The sequence below is a fragment of the Lepus europaeus genome, chromosome 20, assembly GCF_033115175.1.
Source record: "Lepus europaeus isolate LE1 chromosome 20, mLepTim1.pri, whole genome shotgun sequence".
NCBI lineage: Eukaryota > Metazoa > Chordata > Mammalia > Lagomorpha > Leporidae > Lepus > Lepus europaeus.
The window spans coordinates 52,233,910-52,246,029 of NC_084846.1; the positions used below are offsets into that span (position 1 = coordinate 52,233,910).

Below are 12,120 nucleotides of genomic sequence, written 5' to 3' on the forward strand. Positions count from 1 at the left end.
CTGGGAATCTATAATAGAGGAAGGGGCAGTGGCAACTCAGCAGCACACAGTGTCTCCTTCCGAGAGAGGCCTTGGTGTCTATTCTTGGCATTGACCACACTCCATCATAAGTTTCTGGCACCCTCCCAAAGAGAACAGAGTGTTCCCTCTCAGTGTACAAAGACTTCAAAAACATGTTTGTGCGTGCAGCGCAGTAGGCAGGGCCTGGCTGTGTCACTCTGTGTCTCACATTGCCTTGCTGGAGTGTCGGGAGGAAGTCTGTGGCATCAGACCTGCTGTGCAAGTCTTCAGAAGTTGGACGAGTCCCCGGGGCCAGGCTGGGCACTTTGCTGGTGTTTCCAAAAAATATTCAGTTACAAGGAGCAAATATAGAACGGACTCCAGCTAATCACCTATTTTGGTAACAAAAGCCTCCTTTGGAAACTTGTACCTGTTCCCCTCCACCTCCTGTGAGATTGTCTGGCCAGGCATGATTGCTCACCCTGTGGGAGCTAAGATAACACAGATTAACACCAGTGCTAGTGCTGCCAGCGTGGAGGCACTGACTCACTCCCTGTTCCTCTCACTCCTCTCACTCCCTTGTCAGGAAACTGAAATCTGAGCAGGAGGAGGCATTAGTCAGTCTGGCCTGAGAAGCCCGGAGGGGTCTCCTGGGGTTTCCAGTAAATACAAAAGCATGACAGTAAGCCCCATGCCCTCTGGACAGGTAACCTAGGTCCACCTGTCTTGGTGTCCAACAGCAAACTGCAGCCACAATTGTGTAGAGTACCTTGGGGACAGACCCATAGAGACCCTCAGATTCTACCATTACAGACCTGTTCTATTGAATCAGGTCCATAAAGACAGGCCCTACCATAGAACCTTCTCCAACTTCTGATCCAGCCACCTCTCTGTCTAACCACTCCCGACACAGAGTTCTTAACGTGGTCTTTTCCCTGTCATCACTGAGCACACAGTCTTCCCAAGGATGCTTTGGATAAACACAGCTTGCAGGACTAGACGTTGCTCTAGGTGAGAGGTGGAAGGTGAGTGAAAGTGAAGCTTAAGTTCATTACTGTACATGGCCACAGACTTTATACTGTACACAGTTACAAAAAAAATCCTTAATAATAAAAATGTTTAATATGAGAGAGAAGAATTTTTTTAAGTTTTTGTTTATTTTACTTGAGAGGCAGAGAGAGAGAGGGAGAGAGAGACAGAGGGAATCTTCCATCCACTGCCTTACTCCCCAGATGGTTGCCGCAGCCAGGGCTGGGCCAGTTTGAAGCCAGAAGCTTTTAATGGGGGAAGTGGGAAGTAGCTACTGATATTTTTTACAGCATCCAGCATCCAGGTGGCCTACTGTGTAGCTCAGGGTAAGAATTCCTGAACTCAATGCTCTAGGAAGGCTAGGATTTCGCTGCTGTTTTTCACTTCTAAATCCCCAGCAGGTACATGGTCCAACTCAACAAATATTTGTTGAATAAATGTCAACATTATATGCTTCTCCTGATCAAAACCAAGACAAATACACAAAAAAATTCCTTGCCAGTGATCATCACTGTCTTTTCTTTTTAAAGATTTATTTATTTATTTGAAAGTCAGAGTTACACACACAGAGAAGAGGCAGAGAGAGAGACAGAGAGGCCTTCATCCACTGGTTCACCCCCCAATTGACTGCAAGGGCCGGAGCTGCACCTATCCGAAGCCAGGAGCCAGAGATTCTTCTGGGTCTCCCACATGAGTGCAGGGGCCCAAGGACTTGGGCCATCTTCTACTGCTTTCCCGGGTCATAGCAGAGAGCTGGATTGGAAGTGGAGCAGCTGGGACTTGAACTGGCACCCATATGGGATGCCAGTGCTTCAGGCCAGGGCGTTAACCTGCTGTGCCACAGCGCCAGCCCCCATCACGTGTCTTTTACTTTCTTTTAGCTTTTTATTTTTGTAATGCATGACCGTGAGTCAGTGCGGGTGATGGACATATTTCACCTCACTTATCACAGCCAAGCAATGGGAGGTTGGAAGCCTAGATACCATGTTGAGGAGTCGTCCAAGGCTGAGTCTAGGCTCAACTGCAGGGAACAGCATTGCCTGCCACAGGTCTGAAAATGGCAAGAATACTCTTATCCACCCCATAAATGCTCAAATTTAAGCACTACATAATATTTAATAAGAAAGGTAAGCTATATGTAGAGGCAGCGTATGTTGAGAGAGTCAGCACCATTCCAACACAGGAAAAAATGTTTAGGATTACTGGAAAACAACTTAAATACGAACACCTGCCATGGAGAGTGGGCCTTTATTGGTTTATGGAGCAGTGTTCACCGTCTACAACTGGAATGACTTCCTCTGGTGGGCTGCAACACAGACAGATAGAATTGCATTGAACTTGAGTAGATGTCACGGGTACCTTCCACTCACAGGTGTTCACTACTTAATGGTCACATCTAACCTTCTCTGGTAGGTGTGGGGGCCCCAAGTCAGTCACTTACAAAAATCAGTGGATCGGCTGAGAAACTGAAGCAGAGTGAGATTATAATAACAATTATAAGTTATTAAAAGTTAATCATGTACCTGCTGAGGTAGCAAGCAAGCTTGAGAAATTATGTATTCTGCAACCAACTCTGCAGTGAGACAATTATTGCTCCTTGGTAGAAAGATGGAAACCGCCTTGGAGAGGCTGAGTGGCAGAGAGGAATCTGACTTTGGTTGGATCTGACTCTGCCAGTCTTCACAGTCAACACTTCTGTTGCATTATCACAAGAAATCATTATTTTGTGGTTTCCCAATAGAGAGCCCTTCACTGACACTAGCTGTGAAGTCATCTGACTCCAGGCAGCAGCTGTGGGGCACCTGCAACCCAGAACAGATGACCAGGCCTCTTGCCCGGCATTGCCAGGGCCAGGCAGAAACACCATATGCCTCATTTTGGAGGTGGTTTTGCTTCTCATGTGGTGCTGATCTCTTGCCTGTAATCTGTGGCTAGAATGGAAAGAAACTTTTTCAGAGTTGTGACTTTTGGACTAGGAACAAAGACTTAAGGAATTTGATAAAAATTTCTCAGTTTCTGTGTAATTCAAATGTAAACTAAATGCATCCAAATATTTTGCAGAAGCCATTGGTTCCATCCACTGTTAGCAGTCCCCAAGAATATCCCAACGTGGCCTTGACATTACTCACAGAGAGCCCAGCCAGGTGAAGATAAACACACACAGGGATGACATAAAACAGAAAGGAGGACAGAAAGAGACACCAGGAGAGGGAGAAATAAACGGAGGAAGAAAATGAAGGAAATTAAATGAATGAAATTGTCCACTTCAGTGCTACACAGAACTCAGCTGCAATGTTGTTTTCTTTCTAAAGTATGTAACTGCAAGACAGAAACGGGATTTTAAAATCTCTTTCCAGTGAATAGAACAGATTTGTTTGGAACTTTAACCGGGGGATCCGAGAAAGGCACTACGCCTGTCTACCTTCCCTGAGCTTTCGGGTTGAATGCTCTTTGTGCTGTGTTTGAGAAATAAGCACTGTGGCTACTTGCACAGCTCTGGGTCAGGCAGGGAGAAGCTGCCCCTGCAGCGCCTCCTTCAGGACCTGTTGCCACAGAGAATCACCGACAAGGTGGCTTGGAACAGGAGAATCATTGCACTGAATTTAATGAAAATAAAAGTTGAGGGTAAACGTTGGGGTGCAATGGATTCAGTCAGTGCTTGTGATGTCTCGAGTCCAGAAAACAGCACCACTTCTGATTCAGCTTCCCATTAATGCACCCGGGAGGCAGAAGATGATGGCCTAGGTACTTGGATCCCTCCACCCACATGAGAAACCAATATGGAGCTCCTGCCTCCTGGCTTCAGCCTTGGCTGTTGTGGGCATTTGGGGAATGAACCAGAAGATGGTTCTCTCTCTACCTCCTCTACTTCTGTCCTTGCCACTCTTTCAAATAAATAGATCTCTAAAACACAAAAGTTGAGTCTTTGGCCTGTGCACCTAAGATTCCCAGAAATCTTGCCATGTCTCAGCATAGTCCACACACAAGGCAGAAGCTTGTGCCACCTGAGCACTCACTGGGCTCACCTGCATCCATGGTGCTATTTTAGATACTTCACACACATCTTCTGCATTATTCCCCAAGAGTCCCATATGACAGGAACTTAATCACTATCATCCAATAAAAAATCAATCATCCAGTTAAGAAACTGGCACAAGTACACACTGATATTAATGCCATAATCAAGATTAAAACTCAAGTCACTGAATTCCAAAGTCCTTGTTTTTCCTGGGCCACAGGGCAGTGCTGACACACGGAATAAACACTCTGCAGTTTCTTTGTCCTCATTCTAGATGAGCCAGGGTTTGCTTCAGTGAGAACTTACTGATGCCTACACTTTCCTCAGTGAATCACCCTAAGAGTCCTTTCTTTGTCCCAACTCCAGCAGCACAGGGAGTTCCAGCCCAGAGGCCTCCAGATGGTGATTAGATCAGTCCGTTTGTAAACAGTTCATCACTTGAACTTGCAATGTCAAGAACTATATGCAGGCCTAAAACTCCAAATGTTGTTTTTGTTCCCTCCTTCTGTGATATCTTGGAAGGAATTTCTCTCTCTCTCTCTCTCTGTGTGTGTGTGTGTGTTTATAATGCAATTTTTAGATTTTTTTTTAACTTTTGATATTAAAAAATTGTAAAGTTAAGATCTCTTTTATCTCTTTTACACACTCAAGAATGAATCCTTCCACATGAGAGGAATGTTTTCCATAAGAAGAAAAGAGTTTATAATGTCATGTTTACAGTTTTTTCACATCTAAGGCTTCAGATTTGGAGGGGCATGGAAGAATTGAGGGTGCTTGCAAAGGCAATTATCTTTTTTTTTTTACAGAGCACCAGGAAGATGCTCTGAAGAATGATACATGTTACCTGTTAATTATGATGATAATACCAGCCATTGTTTCCTTGTGGTGTTTCTCCAGATTCCAGACAAAGCATAAATGGTCCCATTCAGTGCTTCCACTCTCTCTTGCAACAAATATTCATCTTCTACTTCCGCCATGGTTGTCTAATTGGTGGTGATGAGTACTCCATGTCCATCCCAGGTCAAACCATTCATCATGGTACCAATGATCTTAAATGTATTCCCTCCCTTGCCCTCCTCCTATGGAGACTGTGACCCCAACTTGAGCCATCCCCCAGGTCATGATCAAGTCCATCTGCTCACTTGTGACCTTTCCTACACCACAGTGACCTCTGTCTGCACCACCCTCAACAGCATTAGCCAACCAGAATACCTCGGGGTTCCCGCTGACTTGTCGAGGTACTACATGGATTTGTGTATCTGTCAAGATCCCTAGAAGAAGAGGAAAACACAGGAAACAGGTTTAGTTGGAGATAATCTAATCAGGGGTTATTTTTGGGAGTATAGGTAGCATATAGGAGACCAGCCAGAAGAAATGAAACACTCAGAACAGGGACAAAGGCAACTAAAGGGAAGTCTTGGCTTCGGTGGGTCTGCAGGAACAAGGGAGCAGCTACTATAAGCCAAGGAGAAGAGCAACTGAGTAGAGGGGCCCTTCATTAGAGGTGTTGCTTTGGTGCAGGGATTCTGCTTCCTCCAACTGGAGGGTACCAGGACAGGCCCCCACTCTCCCTCTGGTTTTCCCATTGATGCCACTAGGAAGCCAAGAGACGGGGTCCAGTTGATGCACTACACAGAAGTCATCTCGCCAAGATCTAGCACAGGGCTGAGAGAGACGAGTCCAGAATGTATGCCTTGTTTCCTACAGCAAATTGATGGTCATTTCCATTGGTTCACACCACTTGTCAATCAAATACTGGAACAGAAACTGGAACAAAGCAGGGGTGCATTTCTTTCCTATGGCTCTGAGCAGACAGTAGCTAGGTTTCTGGACCTTAAAAAGCCCACCCATCCCCCAGTTCCCTTCTGTACCTAAGGTTTTCTGGCATGCCCCTGTGTGATGCTTCCGTTCTATCATCTCTCCCTGCCTGACAGCACAAAAACTAATCAGAGGGTGTCTCCAAGTCAGGAAATACAAGGTGGCATCACAATTTTATTTCCTTGAATGGATTAGCATATATTTGAATAGTTGTCATCCAATATCATTGAGGCATGCCTCTATCTGAGAAAACTAATTAGTAAAGAAATTTAAGCTTACCTAATCCACTTAGTGTTTCTTTAGAAAAGAGAGAGAGGAGAGGGTGGCAAAGCAACTGCTCTTTGGAGGATGTTTTTCCTGATTTCATGCATTGCTTCTCAGTGGTGCCAGGTGTGACCAAATATGAACAGGCGATTTAGTACTGAAATCTAGTTTTTGAAAATCTCTTCTAAGCAACTATTTTATGTCAGGCTGATGGGAAAATAACTCAGTTAGATGGTATCTCATCAAAAGAGACATTTACTTCTTAGTAAAAACAAAAAGATTGAGCCCTAAAAGTGAATCTTGCAATGACTTAGTGGCAACTCTCCCTCTACTTCCTTTCACTTTGAGCATAGAAGTTCACAGGTAATAGATCTGAATCAATTCTTGCAAACAAAAAGAGTAAGTGAATATTTTCCAACTCTCCCTGTTTATTCATTCTGGTTGCAATAACCCTCTATTAGCATTCTCAGTGCTAATCCACACTGCTCCTGCTACAAAGTGAATTTCCTCCTATCCTTTTCCTAACTGATGCTGGGAATAGCTGAGAAATGTTCCCGGTCCAAGGAGGTCAATTTGCAGGTGAACTTGGAGCCATCATGAGATAGTAAAAGGAGGCACTGGATCCTTAATCACCCCACTTTCGAAAAAGCAAAGTTTCAAAAATCAATTGATCTGTTTGCACGCTAATCCTCCGTATCAATATTATTTCTATTCCTACTTCCTACTTCAAAAAAAAAAAATCCAAGAAAATCAGGAACCTGTTTTGTTCCTCATTTGACTCAAAGTGCCTGGCATGTGATGGGAGCTCACCCAGTAGTCCTCCGAGTGAATAGAAACGTACACGTATCCCCTACAGCTACAGCTTCACTCTAAGGGTGTATTGCACTACTGGTACAACCTACTCCTAGATTATAGTGATTTTAACAGTAATAAAGGTAATACCAACAAAATGCTTACTGAGAGGCATGCTTTCCTCTATGTGCTTTAATGCAGCAACAAGTTAGCCCTGAAACAATCCTGCAAATATTCCATTACACTTGAAGAAACTGAGGAATGAGCAGCTAGGCTGTTTCCCCTAGATTATGGGCCAAATACAGGAAAAGGCCAGGCTATGAATCCAGATAATCAGGCACACCAGACTCTGAACAACTAACTGCTTGTCCCTTAAAGAAAATGATGAGGAAGTCCTTCCAGATGCTGGCAATGGTGTCTGCATCTCCAAGAAAACAAGTGAATAGTGGCAATGTTTTTTAAAAGTTTTCGTAGTGCACCAACTTAGAACTTACCAAGTTCTTTAAAAGCAGATAAGTACTGTAACAGCTGCCTTTCCCAACATTGATGGCCCAGTGCAAATGGGGTGTTTTTAGTTTTGTTATCCCTACAATCGTCTTTTGACAACCATGTTTTTATCAGAACAGAAAGGAAGAACAACGTAGAGATGTAACACTGGGTTATTAAAGAATAGAACACAAACATGTCTAGGTTCCGTAAAGGGGAGAGAAAACTGCACAGGTGGTCTTGTCTTTATGTCAAAGATGCCGCTTCTCACCTAACTTACAGAAGAGAGATTATTTTTTCTTTAGGACATTAGGTGTCTATTTACAGAAAGTAACAAAGGCATCATGAGGATCTAGTCTCCTCTGTTGCTCTGACCAGGCTTGAGTGCATGGTGAGAATGAGGGCAAATGAAAAACCCCAGGAAGGCAGCAATGGTGAGAAGTGGAAGAGGGTGATTCAGTACCGCGTCTTTGTTATTAAAACACCTGTTCCTAGAGCAAGAGCCTGTGTTTTATTTGTGTTTCAGTCACATTGATCCTCTCCTGCTTTTTGAAGAAGTTACTTATTTACAGCACAATTTCTTGTCCTCTTCTTCTTTCTAAACGTGGAAGAAAGCAGGGAAATGTACAGTTCTTCAGGGCTACCGCTGAAGAGCCAAAGTTGGGTTAGGAAAAAAGTGCTCTGTTGGTAAACAAACAACTCACAAAGATGAAAGGAATCAGAAGAGCTTTATTTAAGTTTTCTGAAGTTCAAAATGAAGGCAAAAAAATTGCTTTAAATGCACAAGGAAACAATTCCAAACAAGTAGCCATGTATTATATGCTAGATGAACACAAATGGTTTAGCACAAGCAGGCCAAGCAACATGGTCTCCATTTGTCCTCAACATCAGTTTTATTTGTCCCAAGTCAATGCAGCACACTTTCTTCTCAGAACCTCCTGACGATGGAGGGTGCCTTACAGCTCTCCACGTGCCCTAGGATGTGTGGATGTGTACTAGCACCACTTGGTGCCAGCATTTTTTTGTGTGGGGGCATGCTTTGTATGAACAGTGATACAAATTCAGCATTCTGTTCTATGGTAGAGATATTGTAGTACAAAAAGTACCCCCCTACACACATAAATATGAATGAAACTAATATTTCAGAAAGATTATTGTATCCACCTGTGGTTTCTCCTATCCAGACCTGGACATAAGAGAATTCTGGCACAGAAGCACAACCTAGTGGTGGCCTGGTAGATTATTCAACATTGTCTCTATTCAACTCTCAAGTTAGCTAAGGTGGAGAACCACACAAATAAAAGAAACCTGCTCACAACTGACAAATAGATTTGTTTGCACTAATTACTTCTGCTTTAACTTCTAAAAGTGATGCTCAAAAAACAATAAGAGTTTCTAAAGTGATTAACGAGAACAAAAAAGGAAAGCAAACTTGGCCTCCTAAGCCATGAGGCCGAGAGAGGCTAATTATCTACATTTTTCTTTTTGCAAGCATCAAACCAGCAAGCCTGATTACATACTTATTTTTCCAACTTGTTCCAGTTTTACCACTGCCAAAAAGTCTTCTGATTTGCTTTCTGTAGCCAGCCTTCACTAGCAAAGTGCTCTTTAACTTTGCACTCTGTAACATCAGTCTGTCACATGAAAAGGCCAAAGTCATCAACAAGGTCTTTCCCTTCGCACACTTTCTTTCACCAATGCTCCTTCCCTTACTTGTCTCTCTCTCTCTCTCTCTCTCATTCTCACACACACACACACACACACTGGAACCATGGAATATGCAATATTTATCTCAAAGAGGTTGGCAAAGCACCAAAAGGAAGCTACACTAACACAATAGCTACAATATCTAGCATGGCAGGAGATCCCTCTATGTTCCACAATCCCCTCCTTCTTCATCTTTATGCTTTAAAAAGTCACACACACACATTTCATGCCAGAAACACAACTTCAAAAGGTAAGCACTACAAATGGGTTGGCACCTGTACTCTTGCCCCATTGTTTATACTGCAGTCACCTGCTTGTATGTTTGGAGCCTCTGCTCAGAGGTCTCCCATGGGACTCATCTTTGCATCTCTAGCCTCTGGCTCAATGAGTGTGTGCTGAAATGTCCCTTCTTGACCAGTAAATGGACTGGTCTTTCTTACTCATTTCTAAATCTTTTCACTCCAAGATCTCCCTGTCTGTGACTATGCTCATGTGCTTTCTTCACTATAATAACCTGCGAAGCTTGGTTTGGGGAGCGACTATAATGACTATTAAGTAGTAATGGGGAAAAGGCACTAAGCTTAAACTCGCTATATTGAAAATTAAATGGTAATGTAAACGTATTAGTGGTAAGGTAGAGAATGAGATTGGTTTTAAGAAAACCTGGGTCCCATTTTAGACAACATACGAAAAGCTTCACAGAATGTATCATGCATCTAGTAAGAGCGCTATACATGAGATATTACTGTTACATCAGTACCTTCTGGATGCAACCTTGTCTTTGAAAATTCCTTAACTTTACTTCTTATCCTCCCTCACCATGATACCCTGGGATTAATGACAGAGTGTGTGTAAAGTGTTTTCAAATCCCTGACCTGTTATAATCAACCTAAGTACCATTTTATTTAAGCAAACTGAGTCTAACCAACAAATCCACTTAAAGATCTAAGATTGCGAACTGCTGTCTCATAAGGCTTAATAAATGATTCCTTCAGGCTCTAAAAGCAAATACTTTTTCAATGACAATGGGAGAGAAAGCAAAGGAATTGCTTTGTGGCATCTGCTGTTTAAAGCTTTTCGAATAGCGCATCGCGACAAGTGCATGAGTGTCCTTGGAGAGTTGCAGCAGACAGTAAAGAGAGAGTGGTAGAAATCCCAGTATTTCTGCAAAGGAAGAGAGAAGGCTCCGGTTAGAGCAGCCCCACATGATTCCTTGAGTCCCTGCTTTACACATAACAGTGGCTTCCCACCTCTCTAATGGTGATTCAAACATTAAATCGAGGCTGGGCAGGGGCATTGAAAAAGTATATATATAAACTTATATATATATATAAACTTATATATATGTATATATATATATATATATAAAGAGAGGAGAGAAAAAAGCAAACAATAAAATACAAATCAGAACTTACAAATAAGTTAAGACAGACTTGTATAAACTTCCTGGGCCAGTATAGATCATGCTAGCAATTTTAAATTAATGTAAATACTATTAAATTAAATGCCCTTCGTGTGTCTGGTGTGACCCATATATTCAGATATGTAAAAATAATGAAGGATTAATGAATCCTGGGCAAGTTGAATAACTTTTCAAGGTAAAGAGCTTATAAGTAGCAGAATAAGATTGCACATCTAAGCCATCAGCCTCCAAATCAAGAGAACTTTGCATTTGGTGCCTGATACTTCTCCACATGCCAGAGACAGAGTTAGGCCTGTAAAGCCAAGAACTCTGGTGAGGATGAGTTTATGGAGGTAGCAAAGTCCCAGAGTCTAACAATGATAATGGCTTGTGGGTCCTACCGAGGATTTTCCATATGTCCCACTTATGTTTTCTGCTTAAGAATCACTTCAAGATATTTTAAAGTGAATAAAATAATCAGTACAAAACACTTTAATTTTTTGGTAAAAATGGTATATGAGCAATCCCAAATATTATCATTTAGTTCATCTAAGTTATTGGAAAGAATGTAAAACTACCATCTTATGTACCTATTCAACTTACACTTACATGGAGAAATTCCATGCAATTCCACATTCCTTAATGCCACATATGTGATGGAACTATTAACTGTAACACCTACATTTATAACCCTTTGTCTCATTGCGTTTGGGTAGGCTTGAGAAGTATTTGCAAAGCCAATTTTGTCAACTACACACTTCTAACACAGTCTGGCGATAATGCGTTGAGGGGGAAACTGTAGGAAGTGAACGGATTCCTTACCTCCAAGTCATCATCAGGGATAGCTGTTCTCCACTTTATGTTCCACCTGATGTGCTCATAGGCATTCACTACAACTTCAATGGCCTTGGGACAAGAATGGCAAGCCTGGATCACCTGCAGGGGAAGGACAGAGTTTCATGCATTCAATGCACACATATGATTTATTTTGTTGTTGCCATTTCCAGAGATATCAAGAATCCATGGATTTATTATACTTCCTGGAGCTCTGAAATGCTTTTTGAGATGCATAAGGACTTTGAGTATTCAAACACATTGCCAGCCCCATGCTGGATAGACAGATTAATAAAATCCAACTACACTGCTTCCACTATCCAGGAGCAAGTAAAAAGGGGGTGTTAACAGAAAAGGTGAGAATCTGAAGATTCACTTTCCTGGCCCAGAATTAAAGCAATCCTGGTAGATGTTCATCCCAGAATATACCTCCAGCTGCCTAGGAAACCCTTCTAACTCAGAAGAAAATTTTATTATCAAAAAGCCAAATGTTAGTGATCCAAGAACCTAGGTCTACTGGTACTAGTTGGCCAAAGATACAGAAGAAATACCAAAAGTGAAATGCATTGATTTCCAGGGGAGATCTGTCCTAAGGACGAGAGGCCAAAACACATCACGAAACTATGCCAATAAACTGTTGATCCCCATATTTTTTATATCATATGGTTTAAAATAGGAAGTACAGAAACTCTCAGAGGTACAGCTGTATAGGTTGAGGTGAGTTGGGAAAGCTTTATTGTAAGAGACGAATTCAACTTTAGATCCTAGA

General features: G+C 42.3%; 1 protein-coding gene across 1 annotated transcript in view; it reads right to left on the bottom strand.

The window, feature by feature from the left end:
- Positions 1–9,696: 9,696 nt before the first annotated feature.
- The window catches only part of ASB4 (ankyrin repeat and SOCS box containing 4), a 52,012-nt gene continuing 49,588 nt past the window's right edge, over positions 9,697–12,120 (bottom strand). Inside the window, exons 4-5 of the mRNA XM_062178415.1 lie at positions 11,340–11,453; positions 9,697–10,279 (exon numbers count right to left, since the gene is read on the bottom strand). Of these exons, the coding sequence (XP_062034399.1) occupies positions 10,091–10,279; positions 11,340–11,453 (303 nt within the window). The 3' untranslated portion in view covers positions 9,697–10,090. The remainder of the gene's footprint in view (positions 10,280–11,339; positions 11,454–12,120) is intronic.